This window comes from Nanorana parkeri, unplaced genomic scaffold, assembly GCF_000935625.1.
Source record: "Nanorana parkeri isolate BGI_ZX_2015 unplaced genomic scaffold, ASM93562v1 scaffold907, whole genome shotgun sequence".
In the NCBI taxonomy this organism is placed as follows: Eukaryota; Metazoa; Chordata; class Amphibia; order Anura; family Dicroglossidae; genus Nanorana; species Nanorana parkeri.
In genome coordinates this window covers 352,767-375,463 of record NW_017307175.1, presented here as the reverse complement: position 1 = coordinate 375,463, position 22,697 = coordinate 352,767, and the positions used below count along the sequence as shown (strand labels likewise).

Below are 22,697 nucleotides of genomic sequence, written 5' to 3'. Positions count from 1 at the left end.
ACAGAAGGCAGATTTGTAGGGTACTTCTTCGGCGCAATCAAAGCTAAACTCTAGTCTTAACGTCAGTCTTGCGCAGTTGTACAGGCTCTTTTCATGTATTGAAAATAGTTAGCCTGATTTCATTGCATGCTGTAAGCTTCTCACAGCGTGCATTAGAAACAAGTCAGATTAAGCACACCCCATTTTCTGGGCTATCAGCATTATTTACCTCTTTCCTCCCCAGCCTTACTCTCCCTGGCTTGTTCCTTTCATTCTTTGGATTTCAGTTTTTTTTTCAATCACGGAGGCTCAGCATTACATTTTGAGTGTTATCAACCCATCAAGACATTTTGATAAATTCTTCCAAGAGTCAGGCCATTGCTGGGTGCTCTTGAGAGGAGTATTGAGGCAGCATGCAGTGATGTTTTCCGAAATCTATGTACTGCACTCTGCTAGTCACTCCTACCATTGCAAAGAGAAGCAAAGGGACCTAGTGATGAGATCACTGGCTCTAAAATAAGATATATCATATAAATGGAAAGGTTTTATTTTAAAATATCATTAGCATGTTAGTGAGGGTGCAGTGTTAAACTTCAGCTTTAACATTTTTAGATGTTCCCTATCAGACATCAGATCTTCACTTTTAGATCCTTCACATTAAAGGATCTGTCATGAGAAAAGTAATATGTGAAGTTTGTGAACATCTTGAAATGCTAGCTTGCTGACTTCATGTGACTTCAACCTTTCGGAGTCAGTGACCTGGAGCAAGCATGGAATAAGTGAACTTAGAACTTGTAATTCACATGCCTGTTTGAGGTCAATGATTCAGCCCTCAAACCTCAGGATCAACATTACCATTAAGTAGCTAGGATTTGAAGAAGGAGATCAGCAATGGCAGCCACCATTCTTCCCTTGTGACAGGGTTAGTCTTTAAAAACATGAAAAAAAATTCTGCAGTTCGAATGAAAATTATAATGGTTTTGGGTACATTTTATTTTAGTTGTTTCTGGTAATTTACTAAAGGCAAAAGGCTGTTGGCAAGGGAATTTTCTCTTTGCAAGGAAAGTTTCCCTTATCTTAATGAATACAGTGGAAATTCACTATGCAAAGAATACCCAATCATAGTTACATAGTAATAACAGAGATGTGTGGAAAGAGAACAATAAAACAGTAGAAAGGCAACAAGACGTTGACCCTTGTGGCCAGTCTTAGAAATGTTTGGCAGATTTGTCACCATTGAATTTAGTGGGCTGTTTACTGTCTGGTAAGCTATTCTAGAAAAAGAAATGTAAGATTGGCCTGTTGTGTTGAGGTTTTTTGGCTTCCTTCTATTGTTATTGTGTGCAGCATAAATCATGCATTATGCGAAAATTACCTTTATTAATGACCAGTAACAAATGTGTCCAAGTCTCTCTTTCCACAATACTGTTTTCTCTTCAGTGGTCATATAGTAACCACAGCTTCCTGACTTCTAATATATATTTTGTGACTTTATATTGCTTCCCTGGATTGGAGTTTCACCTAGGGAAGCAATTCAAATGAACAGGGGTGGCAGTTCTATAAGACTATCAATCTTTGTGTAGCCTAGTGTACAGTAAAGCCTCTTATGAAGTTTGTGACCCTGATGCCTGGCTACATTTTACCTACCCTTAGTATTTATACTAGTAATTACATTAATATGATTTCAATTTATAGCTATTAGTTATTACCTTATACTCTATACCTTTTTCTTGCAGCTAATAAAAAGTTAGCACAATCATTTCATTTGTTGCTATACACAACCAGCTAGCCTTCCCCTCAGTGTTCATAGAAAAGGCCCACAATTAATTGACTGCAACGTGTTAATATACATATTTCACTATAACCATACCCAATTCATGATAAAATCGTGTTTCACATAAATCTATAAATATATTTTATAAATGTGTTTATGTTATTTTATATCACCATCGGACAGCAGCATTTTTTCTCTTTGGCTAAACATCTTTCTCTATTTGTCAAGCTAGGCACAGTACAACACAAACTAAAATGAGATAATTGGGAGGTAGTCATAAAGTCAGTTTGAATATATTATCACAAGTATATGTGAGATAATATTTGTTTTAGAAAGATTCTCTTGCATTGTAAACTCAGTCTCATTAGAGACCGCATTTAAAAGGCTTATAAAGTTACTCATTAATGTTATCTTGTTGTATCTCCACAGCTTTTTCATTAAAGAAAATTCAGCAGAAAGCATTTTCTCTTGATAGCAAGAACCAATTTGCAATAAATGTTCTGGAAACCACTAGGGAAACCATTACTGAGGTCTAATAAAAACAGACAAGCGTAACTTGTTCTATATTTTTGTTTCAATCACATACAGATGAGACCCCGCTCTCAACACCAACTGCAAGAGACTGCTTTGACAAACTCTCTCTGTCTGGACATGGGCAACCACTACCTCCTGGTTTTCCTTCACCTTTTCTCTTTCCTGATGGGTTGTCTTCTATAGAGACACTTCTAACTAATATCCAGGTAGGCCATTATTAATATGGTTATAAACAATAATGCTGAATTATAAACAGAAAATAATACAATAGGTGCCTTGGTATTTATTTATTTATTGTTAAAAAGACATTTGGCCTTCATTGACAGTAGATTTTCAGTTCTTGCTCTTCAAATAAAGAACTTTAGAACCAAAGAAAGAATATGAACTGTTGTACAGCTGATATGTCAGTTTGCAGGTTTTTCTTCACTGAAAATAAAAAACAAAAAATAAGCAAATATTTTAAAATCTGTTCTGCTGGAAATTCACTTGATCCACCTTGTTTATCAATTTTTCGCATAAGATTTTTTTTCAAAGTAAAAGTTTTCCTAATATTGTTTTTTTATTTAGAAAACACATGACAAATGATGCCAGTGAAAGCAAAGAAGTTTAAAAACTTAGGGGTCTATTCACGAAGCTGCTGAAGGATCTAGCCGTAGCTTCGGCCGATCCTTCGGCTAGCTTCGGCCCCAGGACCCCTTCGGTTCAGTAGAACCGAAGGGGTGCTATAGGGGCTATTCACAATAGCCCGTACAGCTCCCGATCATGGCCGAGCGGCTCAGTCGAGCCGAAACGCATATGCATCGGCTCGGCTGAGCCGTGCTGAAATCTGAAGCTGGCCGAGATGAAAGCCGTATTTCAGCCGATGTACGGCTGAAATCAGCCGTACCAGGCTGAAGTGAATAGCCGAACAGTGTTCGGCTCACTTCACTTCAGATCGGTCATTCACTCGGCTGCCCTCGGCAGCTTAGTGAATAGACCCCATATTGATTGTGGCAGGTACACAGCAAAGCACAATTACCTCAACCACATGGAGAACTACCAGCTTGGACTTAGCAGAAGCCAATGACAGTTATAAACATAACGTTTTTTTAACAGGTTGCTGCAAAAGTATAGGAAATTGGAGTTTAACTTTGGTAGCTATAAAATCCTGAAATAAATGTACTGACGGTGCAAGTAGCCTGCAAACACATGAAAACAAATATATTCTTTGATAATGTTATCTATTGAAAGATGCATTAACAGGCACTGTTAATACCATATAAAGTGCGGGAGACAAGCAATAGATTTCTCAAAACACTAGTACAAACGTCTGAATACTGAAAAATGGCCTGGCCAGGAAGGGGGTGAAACACTATGGCCTTCAAGTGGTTAATACCTCATCTTGCAATCTTCTGCTGTTTATTCTTGCCATTCTTTTTCACGTACGTTTGAGGCACGGTGTGATCTTGCTTGTAACAAAAAACTGCTGATGTCTTCTTAGGTGTGGTTCAAGTGTCAGCATAGTCTAGCATTATTTGATTATTGTGAGAAGAGTGGCTGGTTGATCATTAAAGCTGGCCTTAGTTATCAGAGAAAGTTGGATGTGCCTGCATAATCTGACTCCATAATAATATATTCCATGGCTCTGCCTTATTACTCAAACAGGAAAGGAATGCCAAACTAACCCCAGAACTCAGTCCAGCTAGTCAGCACAAAATACCTATTTGACACTGTTTTAATAGCAAGAAATATACAGAATAATTTAAGGCATTATATTAGTTATGTTAACAGCAAATTCTAGTTGCTGTTCACAGTTTTCATGTTAGTGGGTGGCATTTTTCCAACCATGAGCATGCAAGCAGCATAGCATGCTTTCATGTACCACTATAAAATATCACTGTGGTACTTGCATAGATATTTAATTTAATTATTTATACATTTTCAAGAGTTTGTAAAACATGTCTTTTTTGTTATATATTTTATATATTTTATATATAAAATTAATCTTAAAAAATTAATGTCATTTGCCAGAAAGTAAGGGGATCAGCAGAAAGATATATTTTGTTCATTATACATTTATTACATGCTATTCATTTATGTAGTTTATTCAGCTTCTAATAATACAACCAATCAACACATTAAGTGGTGCCAGCATTGGCATCTTGCTAAATAATCTCTAGACATTGCGTAGAGAGTACATCTTTCAAAGGCAAGTCAACAAGATCAATCAGAGCAGAAAATTAGAATTTAGTATCTCGGAATTAAAATAAAGCTAAACTAAATTTTTAATTGGGGTGATCTGAAGGGGCACTTGATGTAATGATCTCTTTCATTTGTTGCTAATTGTTTGTTGCTAGTGAAGTACAGTAAAACAATGAGCATTGATGAATAATGCAAGGAGAAAGTAAAGATTTGCAGTCCTATTGTAACATAAAGGACGATATCCGAATTCAGTTATAATTGTTTTCCTTTATTTTGTTGTTAGTTATTGTCCTATCTTCACATTTCACATTCTTATTGCATAATAACTAACATGCTGATAAATATATAGATAGATATAGATATGTGCAGGGGTGTGGAAATTTTAGAAAAAAACTACTTGTCCAAGGACTAAAGTGGGGGCCGAATCTACTTGTCCCTCATGACAATCTACTTGTCCTGATACAAAAAAAAATTTTCAACCAAAAACGTATTTAGCAGTGCTAAGAAGCACTTCTCATTGGTCAGTGCCGTCAGGTGACTGCGTTGACCAACGAGTGCTTGCAATTTGCGAGCGAAATTCAGAATACATGGAACAGGTACACCCGTACTGGTGGACGAGAAGGACCATTCGCCGAAAGGTAAGTATAGTGGGAGGGAGATTTGTGCGGGTAATTCCATTTTCCCAAATTACTTGGGAAAGTGAATTTACCCTTTAGGGTTGGTGCAGACTTGGGGATTCCCAGGACGTGCGGTGGCATACAGCGGTTGCATCCGCATGTATGGGGGTTACATCTGCGTGGCAATCGCTGAAAAAAAGGTAGATGTACCTATTTTCATGACATGCACCGCGCAGTGTTTTCAACCGTGATCATGTGGGATTGCCCAGGCGGTATTGCAGCAGGAAAACGCGCAATCTGCCTGGCAGGACTGGGGTGCCATTAGAAAATAATGGCACTGACAGCACGATCGGCGGTGGTGTGCGATTCCGTGACCACCCATCCATCCGCTCGGTTTCATGCACAATGGCCGGGCAGTCACGGATCGCACACTCCTGATGTTTCTATTATTAGATTTGGTTTTACATGAAGCATATGTACATTTCCCGGTCCCTGCTTTCAGCTGTGCTTTCTCACTACTGGAGCTGCCGTAGCAGATATTACAGAGCAGTCATTCGATTTTACATTTTTCCTAGGGGATCAGCAAGGGACAGAAGTTTGGACAAAAATGCCAATTTCTCATTTTTAAAACTCCAACACAAAATATCATAAGACAAACTAAATATTTGTCATATGGTATCGTTCAGGTGCCGGCGTTCACACTGTGGGCAGGGGTAGTGGCTGCGGTGCCATTGACTTCAATGCACCGCTACGCTCCCTTACGCAGGGAGGCGGCCGACTTGCGTTCCAGTCTTTGTGGTGTGAACTGACTCTTGAAGTTTAGGCCTCGTTCACACCAGAAGATTCTGGCCAGAACGCACTGCATCGCATTGCGGCCGGTTCACTATAATTGGGGGCAGGACGATCCATTGAAGGGAATGGCACCGTTCATTAGTCACCAGCAAGTGATAACCAATTTAGTATGTCACGGCACAAGAAAATTACTGCACATTTCCCCATGTTGTATCTCTTTACAAACACTGCAGGTAACAAATATTACCTGCAGACCTCCAGAAATCCAGTGTGGTCTGAACTTCCTGTTTGAATTTCCAACCAACATTGACAGCCCTGTATGCTGGACTGTAGAAGTCTTATCTTTTACCCCACTCTGTGGCACTCCACATGCATACATGGATTTATTTCCTTCCTACATTGATTTCCTAGCAGGTTCTCAGCTCTCCATCTATGTAGCCTCTTGTCCCATGATTCTGTGATGCATAACTTCCCAAGAAACTTACAGTGGATGAATTTGAGAATACATGGCTTGGCCATTATTAGGCCCAGACTTGGCCATTATTAGGCTTTACAAATGCCAGATTACCAGCAACAAGGTGCATCATCCCCGTGCATAGATAAAAAAAACCAACTTATGTACGTTAACTAGGGAAAAGCTTTTTATAGTTTAATTGCAATGGCGAACACTGGGCTTGCTTGTGCAAAAGTAAGGGTGGGTGTTATTCATGAAGGAGCCAATGGATCCAGCCGTAGCTTTGGCTGATCCTGCGGCTCTCTTCAGCCACTGGAGCCCTTCAGTTCAGTCAAAGCGAAGGGCTGGTGTACGGGCTATGCACTATAGCCCGCAAGGCCGCCGAAGGCGGCCGAGCAGCTCAGCCGAGATGCAGGCATATGTTTCGGCTTGACTGAGCCGAAGGGTTGGCAGTAAGCACTACAAATGACAGCTGGGTGGAGCCAGCCGTGATCTCACGCCTGGCTCCGACCAGTTGTAATGACACATCAGCGTTCCAAAATAACCTGGGGACGCTGAACTGTCATTAAACAATAACAACTAGGCGGTGCCGGCCGTGACGTCACGGCTGGCTCCACCCAGCTGTTATTCATTGGCCGGGACCTGCTAGAACACTCTAGCAGGTCCCTCCTGGGGACGCTGATCTGTCATTAAACAATAACAACTGGGCGGAGCCGGCCGTGATGTCACCTGCTAGAACACACTAGCAGGTCCCGGCCAATAGGAAACAGTTGGGTGGAGATAGCTGTCACTGCTAGCTCCGCCCAATTGTTTTTTTATTATAATTTTTTTCTTTTTTAAATATCTTTCTTTTTTAATTCTACTATTCAATTACATTTTTTTTTAAATGTCAACCTTTTTTTTTAAACCATATTCACTGATTTTCTATTCTGCTTGGTACCACGGAGGTATCAAGCAAAATAGCCGAGAGTGGCATTCGGCTATTCACTCACTGCCGTTCGGCCCCTATGTGAATAGGTGCGAATGGCAGCGAGTAAGCTGCCGGAGCTTCGGCTCAGCCGATCCAGATGTTAGATTAGCTAAGTCAAACTCCTTCTGCACTTTGGCTCAGCCGTACAGAGCCGATGTAAGGCTGATTTCAGCCAATGTACAGTTGAAATCAGCCGTACAAGCCAGAGGTGAATAGCCAAACAGCGTTCGGCTCACTTCACTTCGGCCCAGTTAGTCACTCGGCTGCCTTAGGCAGCTTAGTGAATAACCCTGTAAATTATCCAAAGCACTAAGCTACCAAAAATTAAAAGGAGCTAAACGTGCTTGCTTGAAAGTCCCAATTTTTCTTATACAATATGAAGTGGATGAAGCAGGCGCATAATGTTTCAGAATGCTTAATTCTCCTTCATCCTAGCAGTTTGGCAAACTTATAGTAATTCTGATTTTTTTTTCACATTCATAGTGTAAAGATATCATAAATCCCTGAAATATGGTTATCTTTATAAATTAGTGCAAATCAATTTATATTCAAATTATACCTTTTACTTTTGCTCTTGAAGGACAGACAGGCATTACAAAAAATTAATGGAAAATAACTTAATCTTTTTTTTCTTTACCACAAATAAGCATGTTTGTATTTAAATGCAACCAATACAGACACATCCTTATAAATATTATTATGCTTTCTGAAATCTGGCATCTCTGGCAATGCCATCAAGGCTCATGTGATAATATAAATCTAAGGACCTGCTTAAGTGTCTGTGGGCAGCTTAGCTCCAATCAATTATCTTTATATAAAAGAAGAATATTGACTTTAATCAAGACACATCTACCACTTGGCCCTTGGTTCTTAGAGTTAGCAAGTTAGAAACTTTCTATTCCTCTCCTGGTGCTGTTGAATTGATCTGTGCTAGAAATGTTACACTCCTTATTTGACAGCTGAGCAAACCTGAAGTTATTTTTATCATCATAATGTTGCAGTAGACAGTATGCAAAGACAAAATCAGTGAGTTATTGAGCATGGAATTCTCAGCATGGAATTGTTTTGGAACTCATCGGAATAGTTGCTGTACATTGTTGGATGACCAAACAAGAGATGGTGAAGGTAATCTTATTTGGTTGACCTACACTGTAATCGATCAAATCATTTCTGAAGATGGCCCATGCTGAGATTGAAACATGTTTGCTTGGCATTTAACTTACACAACGTAAAATGTGCTTTACACAATATTTGCATCTGCAAAGTTTTCACACAACTTAAAGAATTGTGCTTTAAATAGGCAAGTATACAGTACATGCATAACAGGTCATATTTATCTTAAAACATTTAAAAACAGTAGACTTCTATCACAACAATCTCATAACAAGAATATTGCAACTGTCACTTGTAAGATCCTTTAACTGGTAGCATAGAATAATAAACTGTAAGCATTGATTAAAGAGGTGAATATATCTATTTTTCTGTTTATTACACTACTTTTCAAATTATAGTTTCACTACCATGTAATCCTGAGACTTTTGAAATAGTACAGATTATTCAGTATCAGCTTCCATAATTGGTTCTGAGCCATGGCTTCCAATTGTGCCTATACTGACTTCATAGCCAGTCAGATTTATTTTTCTTCTGCACTTAATGCCTCCTTGATTTACATGCCCCATACCAAAACCAGAAATATTATATAAAGTAAAAAGCGACAAAGCTGATGTGTGTGTTACCACTGTTGCATATTTACCAGTTCCTCCGATTATAGGTAAATACTGAACTGCAAGGGTTAACTTATGTCATTGAATAGTTTAGAAAGTATGTTAAGGAGTTAAACTTAAAGATTTGTTTTAAGATTAGGGTAGGACGGGTTCTCACTACTAGATTGGAAACCTGTGGGACAATGGAGCAAGGAAAGTATTACACCCCCCCCAGACTGAACAAGCATTATGCCCTAAATCCTTGGGGGAGGGGCACCCACATGTTATATTTTTCAAGTTGACTGGAATTCAGCTTTAATTGTTTAACCTATTTCCTGTGCTAGCAGTCCTGTATTAAAATCAAAGTTTTATTTTTGCCATTGAAAACCAGCATGCTGCAGTTAGAGGGAAGCATTGTTACAATTAAAGTTTTTTTTAAATTTTGTATTTATATTTTAGGCTACAGCACCGATTACATTAGTTACCTGTCATAGTGTGCATCACACTCTCTCCAGGCTGCTGCTTCATAACAAAATCCTCCATTCATGCCAACAAATTCACCTCACAGTGCTCTGGGGGTTAACACCAGCAACTATCAGTGTGATATCAGTTACTCTGCTTAACCACCCTTTCTTGCCCCTTCTCCATTCATAGAACTCGTACTATTATTGTTCCACAGTGCACTGCACTCTATGAATTGAGGAGCAGTGGATCTGCCCTGCCCACTCACAGACCACATTGCATTGTGGACCAATATCGATATGAGCTACATGAATAGAGAATGGGGGCAGGAAGGGGCAAGTGAGTGGTGAACAATATCACACTGATAGTCGCTGGTGTTACCCTCAAATCACTGGAAGATAGACACCCTGGGGTGTATTTGGAGGCATGAAGAGTGGACTTGAAGATTGTCATGAAGCAGAAGCCTCAAACCTATACTTCAGCTTCAAATGTAAGTACATTTTAAAGATATTCAGGGGAATTTATCAAAACTGGGGCAGACAAAATCTGGAGCAGTTGCCCTTGGCAACCAATCAGCATCTCTCTTTAGTTTTGTGAGATAAGATATGAAAATGAGACAGATAAGCTATTTGGTCGCAGTGCAAATCTGCTCCAGATTTTGTCTGCTCCAGTTTTGATAAATTCCCCCCACTGTGTTATCATTTTTTGATTGTAGTTTGTTTTCATGTTATTGATAATTGTGCTTTGCCTTTCAGGGCTTGTTGAAGGTTGCCATTGATAATGCCCGAGCTCAAGAAAAACAGGTACAGATAGAAAAGACTGAACTGAAGATGGAACTTTTCAGGGAACGAGAACTGAGGGAAACCCTAGAGAAACAATTAGCAGTAGAGCAAAAGAACAGAGGTATTTCTTCATGATTCTATATAAACATAAGAAAGGTGATCATGTATGTTTGTACACCTACCTGTTTATTTGCTTGTTCATTTATTTATATACCTATCCAGGTTTAAGGGCACTCCGATATTATATAATGGAAGTAATGCAAAAATAAAACCTTGCTCTTCATGACCATTGTCACTGAATTTTGCCTCTCTTCTTTTATGTTGTCTTAATGTCCTAACAGTTGGTTAATTGGGGGTGATAAAAATTGTCACTCCTGCTGGATAAAGCAGCACTTGTAAAATGCACAATGTGCCATACTCTTCCAGCTTCAGGTTTGCTGTTGCCAGTTGTAAGAAGCTGTCAGTGTGCACTTGTGAGCACTGCTTCAACCTCCCAGGAGGCAAGAAACATTTAGTTGCCCTAACATTGCATGAGTTTTCACAATGGTAGGATGGTTTTACACAGGGAAATACTGTACATAAGTAGTGAAAAGCTCCATTTTAAGTGTAACATAAGAACAGAATTCACACAATAATGGCTAAATATTTTTCTTTTCAATTGCAGTACTTGCAATAAATAACATATTCATATGTGTTCTTGTGTAGCTTGTGTCCAGATTAAACATTTAGTGTGCTGCTATGTTACATAATTGGCAAGACAGTCACAAGATAACTAAACTGATATATCTTGTTTCAGCAATAATTCAAAAGAGACTCAAGAAAGAAAAGAAAGCAAAAAGGAAATTGCAGGAAGCATTAGAATTTGAGACAAAAAGAAGAGAACAGGCTGAACAGGCACTGAAGCAGGCAGCATCATCGGAAGGACTCAGAGTCCTTAATGGTAAGTCTGTGTTAAAGGAGAACCTCACTAACTAAAAAGTAGGGCATTTTCAACAATGAGGCAACATTTAACTAAATCACTTAAAGTGTATTTACACCTTTGCAGCCAAACATGAGAAACCCACACTATATGTTGTATTTTGGGTTTTTCTTTTATTTTGGGGGTATACTGTTTGTTATGGGTTTCCATTCACACAGCATACCTAAAAATAATTATCTTTCTCGTTTTGTCTTGCCTTCTTAGGTATAAATACATTTTTACTACAACTATAACATTTCAAATAAAAATTTACTTTTGTTTCAGATGTGATATTCTGGAGTTTTCATTTCTTTTTTATTTCATATTTATAGAGCATTTTAAAGCTTGAGGTGCACAAAGCACAGCATTTACTTAGTGACCATCTGTTCTTGGAGCTGTTTTGCCCAGCTCACCCTTGCATTGTTTAAAAGAAAAAAAAAACAAGTGCAAGGACAGTGTAAAGCTAAAGCACCTTACATTTTATCATTCACATTAACCATACACCAGTTAGGCCTACTATCCATGAGTAAAGTTACCCTGCTGCTGGCCAATTTTACATTGCTGTATTCATTGCAGTATTTTAATTCTTGTAGTAAAGCCCAAGCCAGTACAATATTTGAAATCTTGTAGTAAAGCCCCACAGCTCTTTTTTTACTTTTGCTCAACAGTTTTACACTGCGGTGTCATCTGCAGTATTTTCTGTTCTTGAAGTCAAACACCTGACTGTGCTGTTTTTCTAGTACTTTTCTGCCAATTCTCCCTTTTTACAAATGTCTTTCTGATGGTTTATTTTACACTGCTGTATAATTTGTAGTCTGTTAATTGTTAATAAGAGTTTGATAGAAATTGGCCATGAGCAGGACTGTTTTGCATCAGTGAAAATGGAGACAGCCTTAGCAAACTGAAATCATTCAAATCAGAGTGCTGTTGTTGTATGTATGCCAAGCTAATTGTAAAAGAAAAACATTGATTCCACAGCCAAGTATGCTCTGCCAGTCTACACCGTCACTGAGACTGTTCGTTAAAATTGTACTGTTATGTACAGCTCTAAGTCATCCCCCAATCATGTTATTAATGCACTGGACTATCTTGCCCCACTATTGTAGGAATCAGCTTCAAGTGATAGGACCTTTAAGGACACAGTCGATCACCAACTCTTCTTTTTGAGGCCATCTTTGCCCACTTTTATTAAAGGAGGTTCAGAAAATGTGCAAGTTTACCCCTGCTGTGGTTTTCAGTATTCTGCTTCCAATGCCACGAAGGAAACAAAAATACAAATCCTCACACTAGTTTCCTGGCTTTCTCTTGCAGCAACACTGCTCCGACCTCAATTCTCAGCCCATTGTCTCCTCCTCTAGACAGTATTCTCAACCAAGCTCTGTGCATACACCTAGATGGTCTCTACTGCACCTGCTCTCCGCCTGTCTTCTAGGTGGACCACTCCTGGCTCCTGGGCAGAGACCTGCTCTGTCTCCCTGAGTGCAGCCCTTAACTATTGCCAACACCTATACTAAAAGGCCTGTGCACACCTCCACAATCAAGATGCTGGTTGTCAACAAACCATGGACCCAGTTGGAGGCTTCATCCCACCTAATGCTCTTCAAAGTCTCAGGGCTCCAAGACCTAATCCAGGAATTACAAATCCTGGAGGAAACTGAATATCTAGTTTCCAACCCTGTGAAACATGCATCCTGGAACCCAACAACTTGTATAGGTAGGAATCCTATGTTCCTCTTTAAAAACAAAGAGGAGACTGAAGTGCCACAACCTAGCGCATTAACTTAGGTGAAATATGACAAGGAGTATAAGATATTGAACTCACATGTAGGAGAGTGAGCACATACTTCAACAGAGGAATACTGTGGAAATCTTGGTATTGTGGTATTGTTAAGCAACGGGGCCATATTTGTCCTCATTAGGTTAGTTGTGATGTGGTCTCAATGACGAGGGTGCTGTGCCGAGCTGGCTGCTGTTCTAGAGGTGATGTGGTATAATGTTCTGATCCTGAAGGTGGTGGATGGAACGATTCAATCCTGAAGTAGTTTGGAGAGATTCTGATCATGGTGGTAGATGGTGCATGGTTCGTAATGTTCCAGAGTGAGGAGTCCTAGATCAGTGGTGTATAGGGGTTGTGGTAAATGGTCTTAATCGCTGAGGTTCTGGGCAAGCTTGTTGGGATATATTTTCTGAGGGGTAATGTATATTGAGGGTGGTAAACACAATGTCCTCTTACTGTTCTGGAGCAGGTTCAACGGGGTGTATGGAGGCGTACAGGTGTCATTGTAATATACATTAACCTCTCAAGGACTATATTCCAACAAACTTGCCTAGAATCTCATCGATTAATAGCGTTTACCACAACCCGCATAGAGCACTCATCTAGGACTCTTCACTCAGGAACATTAAGAACCATGCACCATCTACCTTCATGATCAGAATCTCTCCAAGCTACTTTAGGATTGAATCATCCCATCTATCATCCACCTTCAGGCTCACAACATTACACCACATCGCCTCTAGGACAGCAACCAGCTCGGCACAGCACCCTCATGGTTGAGACCACATTACAACTAACCTAACGAGGTCGAATACAGCCCGTCGCTCAACAATACCACGATTTCGACAGTGTTCCCATGTTGAAGCGTGTGCTCCCCCTCCCATATGTGAGTTCAATATTTTATACTACTGGTCCTATTTCACCCGAGTTATTGCGCTAGGTTGTGGCGCTTTGGTCTCCTATTTGTTTTTCTACCACACACGTCGGACACCCCGGGCTGTACTTCTCAAGGAGCTGACTACCAGTGTACGACACCTATAAATAGAGTACAATAAAGGCTGCTTAAATCCTTTTATGGTTTTTAACAAACTGAAGATTTTCCTTGAAGGAAACAAGCATCAATGTTCCCTTTAAGCAGTTGTTTTTGGCAAAGAAGCTGAGATATAGAGAGTTAAAGAGCACTGGTATTATTCTAACCAACCAAAATAAGTTTTCGATAGAAAAGGGCGAATATAATCTTTATGTCTTTGTTTTATTTTTGCCTCTGACACCATGAAGGAGATGGTGTCTCATTTTCTCTCATTTTCTGTCCCTGTATAACCCATAATAAATGGGAAATGTGGGTGTCACTGGGACAGGAAGGCTCAAACAATAATAAAAAGCATTGCTAGAATTCCAAAACTCTCCTCAATATACTATGTAAATGTGTTATTGTTTTTGACTATTTCTACTGTGACTCCCCAATAGGAGCACAGACAGTAATAAAACAAATATCTGACAGAGGTTCTAACCCTTCATGCTCTAGCCAACACTAAATATAATGTTTGGCCAGAATGGTGCTTTAAGTAATCATATTACTAGTGACCCTGTGTAGACATAAAAGGTTATTTTTATGCTTCAGCCCTGAGCGCTGGGTGTTGGTCCCACAGGACTCGTCTCTATCTCTCAGTAACATGTGAACAAAAGGAAAAGGAGGGTCACACTGCTAATCTCTCAGCCACTGTATACTTGTTTTGATCCACCAGGTAGAAGGCAAACCATCTGAACTCCCCCCTCCAATGGGTTTTAATAAGAGCATACTCACAGAGTGGGAGCTATCATGTAGAAGAATAGTTTATACACTTATTAATTACATAATCAAGTGTTGACATTGACAACCTTAAGGCCTGGTTCACACCTGGGCGTTTTACAGCGCGTTCCTATGCGCTATAAAACGCTCAACATGTGAAAACCAATGATTGCCTATGGGCACGGTTCACACCTGGGCATTTTACAACGCGTAGGAACGCGCTGCAAAATGCCCTACGCCCAAAGAAGTACAGGAGCTTCTTTGGGGCGTATTTGCTGCACGTATCCATTATCATGCAGCCGGATAGCCCTCGGAAACACGCTCTTGTCGCAGGTTTTTTTTACCGCAAGCGCACGGCAAACACGCATATTCGGTACGCCTACATGTGAACCCAGCCTTATGAGGAATTGCAAGACATTTTTTAATCTGCTGCTTTACAAGAGAGAAGAAAAGTAGTGTCTTTATAGCATGAGAGGCGTGTAAAGTCTTTGGACAAAACATTTTAAGGAAGTAAATAATACCTATACCTATTAGCAGCTCTTTGTGTAAGCCGAATTTTATTTATGCTGTTAATATTTTTTTTTCCATCTCTGCTTTTAGAAGCTTTGACCCCAGAGATAGAATCAGACCGCAACGGGGGCAGAACAGATGCTGAAAGGACAATACAAGGTAGGATGTGCAAAGTCCATAAATCTAGATCTTTGCATGTGAGTGTCCTCTTGTTATAGTATGCTATTCAACCATGCAGCTTACCATCTGGTTGAAATGAACACAAGTGCAAACAAGGTCACATTTGCACAGTTGTTTATTACAGTAAATTAAGTTTGTTGTGTTTAAAATAACAGGTAAGAGGTCAGCTTATGGTAGGCATGCTGACATCATATGCATAAATTATGGAACTTTAATAGTTATAATTCTCATATAATAGATTTCTATTTTACTCTAATATGCTGATTAAACTGCTATGTTTAGGGCACATACATTTACTTTGGTTGACCAAAGGAACATACAGGAATGATTTGCAATGCTGTGCCCAACACTGTTCACTTCTCCTACCTTCTCCAAACCCTTCACCCTTTAGTGAATAGACTTGTTAGTTTTTTTCTACCTCTTAGCACTTGCACTGTCTAGCATTGTCCAGAAGACAGTAAGTTAACATAAGGGAAAACACAGTGGGGGGAATTTTTCAAAACTGGAGCAGACCGAATCTGAAGCAGTTGCCCATGGCAACCAATCAGCTTCTCTTTTCAGTTTGTTCAGTTAAGATTTGAAAATGAAAGAGAAGCTAATTGGTTGCCATGCATAGTTGCTCTGGAACCTGTCTGCTCCACTTTTGCAAAAATTCCCCTCATCATGTGTGAACTGTGCATTAGAAAGAAAAAACTGCTTTGGAGCCAGAATCTGCATCATTGTCTTTAGTGAAAGGGTTAAATATATGGCATTTTGAACTATACTTCCATAAGCATTTTTTGTCACTACTACTACTACTACTTCATGAATATGTATATATATAGAAATAGATTTTCCCCAATTCTTGAAATGATTATGTATGTGGCGTTTACAGTAGCTCCTTGACTGAAATGAAGAGCACGGACTGCCATGTAATTGTAAAGAGTAGGGGAATATATTTAACAAGACAGGAATGGGACTTGACCCATCCCCCAAAAATGGAGAAGTATGCTTTTTGTCAAGTTTCTCTTCAAAGCAAGATGGACAATATTTTTGTTTTGCTGGGTCAAAAAGTGGTTTTGAAGCTTAATGGACATATTTGAATATTGAAATAATATAACAATTCTATACAGCCAAAAACATTGCAACAGACTCAAACGTCAATAGAAAGCTCCCGATGGCTTTTTAAAAACTCTATTCTATTTTTTTATTCCTCTTAAAAAAAAACAAAATTAACTTAATTAAGATTTTCATCTAAGTTTAAAACATTATTTCCCTGCTTTAGATAGATAGATGTAGCGAGAGACATATATATAAATATAGAGAGAGAGACAGAGAGAGAGAGAGATAATATAAATTTGTATGACAATACTTTAAATAAAAATATTATTTATTTTTCTGAATTAATATGTGTAGCCTCAGAAAATTAATTGACTTTTACACAATGTAATGTGAGTTTCACATGATTGATCAAGAGCTTATTTCCCAAGGTGAAAACAGTTTGTAAATGAGTAACTTTGTCCTAACGATATCTTCTGCATTGTGTGAGGGTATATTGATCAAATTTTCACTGGCAAAGAAATATTTTATCTGTTAATTCCCATGAAAGCAAAGGCAAAACAAGAACTTTTTGTATTCTTTCAAATCAATATATGAAACCTAAGAGTGCATTCAAAGGTATAAATACTTTTCCTTTGCTTTGTAATATTATCACCAGCTAACCTTTACTCGTGCATTTTAATAAAGAAAGGCAGGCATACGTGTATATTTAAATCTTTGCTCCAGGTACAGCATACACAGATACTATGGGGTCGAGTTACTGTCCGCCGGCTCTGCTGCTGTCAAAAAAAAAAGAAAAAAAAACTCTCCCTGGCGCTCTGGGAGCCTACCGCTTCCAGCCGCCAAGGAGAGAAACAGTGCTGTGTCTTTTTTTTTTCTTTATTCTGACACGATCGATGTCAGAATAGAAAAAAAAAAGACATTTTCCGATTGAAAAGCATTGGGACATTACTATTGGCTATTTCAATTTGCAAGCATTGTTCTAGCATTGTTCCCGCCCTCTGCTGATGGACCTGATGGGGAACTGCAGCAGAGGGCGGGTACAATGCTAGTTTACTATTGGCTATTGCACATTGAAATAGCCAATAGTAATGTCCCAATGCTTTTCAATGGGAAAAATCTTTTTTTTTTTTTCTATTCTGACATCGCTCGTGTCAGAATAAAGAAAAAAAGATACAGCCCTGTTTCTCTCCTTGGCGGCTGGGAGCGGGAGACTCCCGGGGCGCCAGGGAGAGTTTGCTGTTAACCAGGGACGCTGATCTCTCTGAAAGTGGCCGGAGCCAGCCGTAAGATCACGGCTGGCTTCGCCCAGCTGTCAGAAGCAGGCCGGCCAATGGCCGGCCGCTCGGCCAGCTTCGGCTTTCAGCACGGCTCAGCCGAGCCGATGCATATGCGCTCGGCTGAGCTGCTCGGCCATGATCGGGAGCTGTACGGGCTATTGTGAATAGCCCGTACAGCACCCCTTCGGTTCTACTGAACCGAAGGGGTCCTGGGGCCGAAGCTAGCCGAAGGATTGGCCGAAGCTACGGCCAGATCCTTCGGCAGCTTCGTGAATAGACCCCTATGAGTTCAAAGTGAGCCATATTTTCATTAATCAAACTTTTCCTTCTAAATCTCTTCATCTGTTAAAAAGGCCTTCCACATGATTCTATATTTTCTTAAGAGGCGTTCAGGAATTATGAATAGTGCCATGAAGAATTGTTAGTATAAACCTTGTTTCAGATCAAATGTAACTATTGATATAATGTTACAGTGTTGAATATTTTACATCACTAAGCATTTTTTCCTGAATAAAACTACACAAAAATAATCCAACTTAAATAGAAGCGAATAATAATGTGCTGTAAAATTAAACGCATAGAAGTTGGATCAACTGTTGAGAGATTTGTAACAATTTTTTCCTTATAAGGTTGATCTCAGATATAATTAGAATGCAAAGTATTTGTGTTCCCCACAGAGCTACAATACTCAATATATTGGAAGAACAATTTTTCAGCATTTTTGAGGAACTGGGATAATGTCATCTATTCTTACAGTGCTATAATCACTGAACATGATGTATTTAAAGGAAATGTATAAGAGCAGTAAAGCTTCACTACAAGGAATAACAATATAGTCACACTTATAAGGAATGAATTTGTTAAGATGATGTTTACATGCATCTTTATGTCGACCCCCAACCATGCACATGTCTCACCAAGTTTTTTTGTGGTTTCCTTTATTACAATTGTATACAGTAAGCAAACAAAATAATTATATATATTTTTTAACATTTTATATGCGCCTAAAGAGACACTGTCACTTTCCCCATGCAGAGTACAGTGACAGTGATGTACATTGCTGGACATTGTGATTGATGTGGCATTACATCTGGGGACGTTAGTCACATTTTTATTATTGTATTTTTCTTGAACTGTAATTATAGGATTTTCTCTAAAGTGTGTGTGTGTGTGTCTGTGTTTGTTTATTTATATTTACCTCCTTGTCAGAATGGGTATTAATATAATGGTACTAATATAACCTGTACTCATTCCTCTTGGAGGGGGAAGATATCTGGGGGCCCCATTATTATAAATAGTGCTTCCAGATTCTGCTCAAAGCCCCCAAAATAACCCCTACATCCTTCTTGTGGGAATCAGATGTGGGAAGAAGGCCCTGGTCACCCCTCTTGCAAGGTACCCCCCTCAGGGCCGGATTCCATACAAGGCCACCGAGGCCCGGCCTCCGGGCAGCAGGGAGCAAAGGAGCAGCAGCGGTTTGAAATCTCCTGATGCCTGGAACACACAGTTCTGGGCACCGGGCGGTAATTTGTTTTCTACATTTAGCCCTGCTTTGCACAATAATGATATAAAAAATCATAAAAATAAAAAAGTAAAAGATGACAAGATAAATAAAAATGTAAATCCAGGCTGCATGTCCTATGCCATATTTCCCACTCTTTAAAGTGACATAAATAAGAAAAAACCTAGGGTATCCCCTGAAATTTCACCCAGACCCTTCTTTGGCAAATATGGTCATGACCAGATGTGCTTAGCTGTTCCCTCTCTCCCTTCAAAGTACTCCCCCAATGTTGAAAGGCATGTGGCCTAGTCTGGTACAGGATGGGGGGACTGCATGCTTGCTGTCCTCCCTTTCCTGGCCACCCAGGCTGCAAGGGTCCAAGTGGAATTTGATCCATGTCCCCCATGGGAATACTCAGCTCCCCATTGCCTATTAGCCTTGATTATAGGCAGCAAAGGTAGCTAGTTTTGCCTTCCCCAGACTTCAGTGGGTTTTAAGTTCAGCTCAAACTACCTGAGCAGATTTTCTCATGCCTAGTGGTGAAATGTCATGGACTATTAAACTCATCTTACAACTTTAGATATTGCCAGTATTTATATTCACAAATCTGACAAAAAAAGCATGTCACTGTTTATGGCCTTTTTTATTAATGGTTTGTACACTATTAAAAAACATATGGAAATGTAATATTATGTAGGAATCTACCTATAGGAGTATCTATAATTTCCTCTAGAATAAAACCGTATAGTACATTTTATTATCTTGCCTCATATTAAGGCCTTCAGGATGCAGATATACTACAATATTTTTGCTATTATTATTTCAAATGTTCAAACTATATTAATGAGAACATCATTTTGGAGAACTAATTATTTCTATTTGTCTTGTGTCACACTTTCTAATTCCCCTATATTAGAACAGCCAAAGCAAATTAATTGCTTTTCCAGAAGTTGGACCTCAGCCAAGAATGAGCTCATGTTTTCTTTCCATTTGCTTCTTTCTAGGACTGTATTGTGTGAGACAACCCTCTTGATAGAAAACATAGTCCTGAGAATACATTTGTACACTTTTTGTTGCTTCCTACTGGATGAAATGCATATAAGTTTAAGTGACCCACTAGGAAAAATAAAGTTCTTAGCTGCAAAATTATACATCAAAACAGTTAAAGTGAAATTAAAATTAAATGAATTAATCTCAGTGAAGCAAAAAAAGCAGTAATTAATGGTTCCCTTAATTGTCTTCATAAAATATTTGCATGGGTCTAATTTGCATAATTTGCATGTATTAATTAATCTTTCAAAGGAATTTTGTGCTGAGAGAAGCCAAAAAATCTCTTTGTTTTATTTAACATCTAATGAAATATTTATCTTCTTTAATGAACTTCTCATCTTCATTAAAATAAAAATTGTGCAACTTTGTGTGTTTTAAATGTTTTTATAATTGAAGTCTTCTGAAAAACCTCTTTAAGCTCTGAATGTCGACAGAACAAACATATTATCAAGCTTTCTGCATCATTTAACTTCAACTTACAGTATACAAAGATGAAAATCTATACAACTGTTTATTTTTGTGCAATTGTGATACAATTTATTCTAAAATAACACTTAAAATTGTATTTGTCCATGTATTCTGTTTTGTCATACCTGCAAGAAAACTAACCTCCTTGTTTGTTATTAGGCTTTTGTTAACTTTTTTTATGGCTTAGCATTGCCAAGTTACCTTCAGATAATGATGCGTGTATTATGTTTAGTGTGAGATAATCACCACCACTGGCATAGGAACTGGGGATGCAACAGTCAAAGATATGACTTTACCACAATCTCTCTCAACTGCCCCCACAATAAACATGACCATGTTAGGCAGAAAGGTGCTGGCCACAGAAAGTACACTGTTGATTCCTGGCACAGTGACTCTTTTCTATAATTTGAGCTTGGTTATGGGACCTGTAATGCCAAATGCTTAAGTTAGGAATGCTTTTTAAAGTCTCACTGTACTAGCTATCAGCAACTTCCTATACTGTACAGGATTTGGCTACCAGCTATCTACTTAACATGCTTTGCAAGTAAATATTTGATGTTTGCTGGGGGGAAGGGGGGGTGGGGCAACAAAGTAGACAAGGTACAGTCGGAGGGGTGGCCTTGTCTAAAACTTGCACTGGGAAATCTACCAGCATGCCACTGAGAAAAACAGTTATATGTTACTTTCTAAGAGAAGATTAAGGAGTAGAGTAAGGGGAGGACAAGCTGAAGTTCAGGAGTGACTAAACATACCCACAGACATACAAATAAAAGATAACCAGCAACCAACTTGGCACTTAATTGGTGGTGGATTAATAAATAGTCATGTGTCTACACCCAACATGTGAAGGCACTATTGTAACATCTGATTTTGTTTAAAAAGAATCATTAGTTGGAAATAGATTTTTTTGACTCGTTGATATTTTTTCTGAAGATAAGGCCTGCCTTTTAAAAGTGTCTGATAATAGTAAAAACATGTTTGGTTAGTGCATTTTTGCATGTTTATGTCACGACTGGATTTTCCAATGGCATCTCATTTAAATGGGCAGGTTAACCCTCTCCTTTATAATGCAATTTAGAAAATAAAAGCAACCGTTTAGGTAATTCCACATTCGACTAAGATATCAGTGATAAATTCAGTATTACGTGTACTTTAGCTTTCATGAGTGGTTGTTTTGTTTATTTCTGGTATTTATATTTTTTCAGCGATTTTATTTTTCTTCCACCTCTTTCTTTTTTTTTTTTTACTTCACCCCATCTCCTTTTCTGGCAGGCTTTTTAAGGCATCACCTGCATTAAACTGCTATTTCTATCATGGCATTTATACAATGTGCAGTACTGTGACTCACACCTAGACTTGGAACAGTTCTAGGTTGTTAGCTAAGACATTGCGACTACATGTAAACTAGAGGTTCATTCATAAAGTAAACCTTTAGTCTGCAGATTAAGCTTTGGCTGGTCATCAATACAAATAAGATTGTGTGCCCAAGCTTTCTTGCTGTCCAGTGTCAGTGCTGCCTCCAAGAACAGGAACTGTGAGGAGACATCTTGGTATTGTGTATTACATATATCATATGCTGACTCTTCCTGGCTTAGACATTTAGTCCCAGTGTTCTGAGCAGAATATAAGAATAATTGCACTGATTCACTGTGAAACAAAGGGGTCTGTCAGCCATTGTATCAACAAGCAAGCACACAATGCAGAGTGGAAACTCAATAGAATGTATAGAAGGTACTTCCTATCGCAGCACAGGGACTGGGCCACGGGCAAACTCACCGGCTCAGTCGGATAACGAAGGGAAGGGGGAGGAGTCAGGTGACATCACAGGCATCGACGTCACCGGGCTCCTCCCCCTTCCCTTCGTTAGCCAACAGAGCCACCTGGGGAAGGGGGAGGAG

The 22,697-nt window shown here is 39.1% G+C and overlaps 1 protein-coding gene across 3 annotated transcripts in view; it reads left to right on the top strand.

The window, feature by feature from the left end:
• The window catches only part of DACH1 (dachshund family transcription factor 1), a 290,304-nt gene that overhangs the window by 257,207 nt on the left and 10,400 nt on the right, over positions 1 to 22,697 (top strand). For all 3 annotated transcript variants that reach the window (XM_018566004.1, XM_018566002.1, XM_018566003.1), the window contains 4 exons: positions 2,342 to 2,493; positions 10,222 to 10,369; positions 11,045 to 11,188; positions 15,373 to 15,441. In XM_018566004.1, coding sequence (XP_018421506.1) covers positions 2,342 to 2,493; positions 10,222 to 10,369; positions 11,045 to 11,188; positions 15,373 to 15,441 — 513 coding nt within the window. The remainder of the gene's footprint in view (positions 1 to 2,341; positions 2,494 to 10,221; positions 10,370 to 11,044; positions 11,189 to 15,372; positions 15,442 to 22,697) is intronic.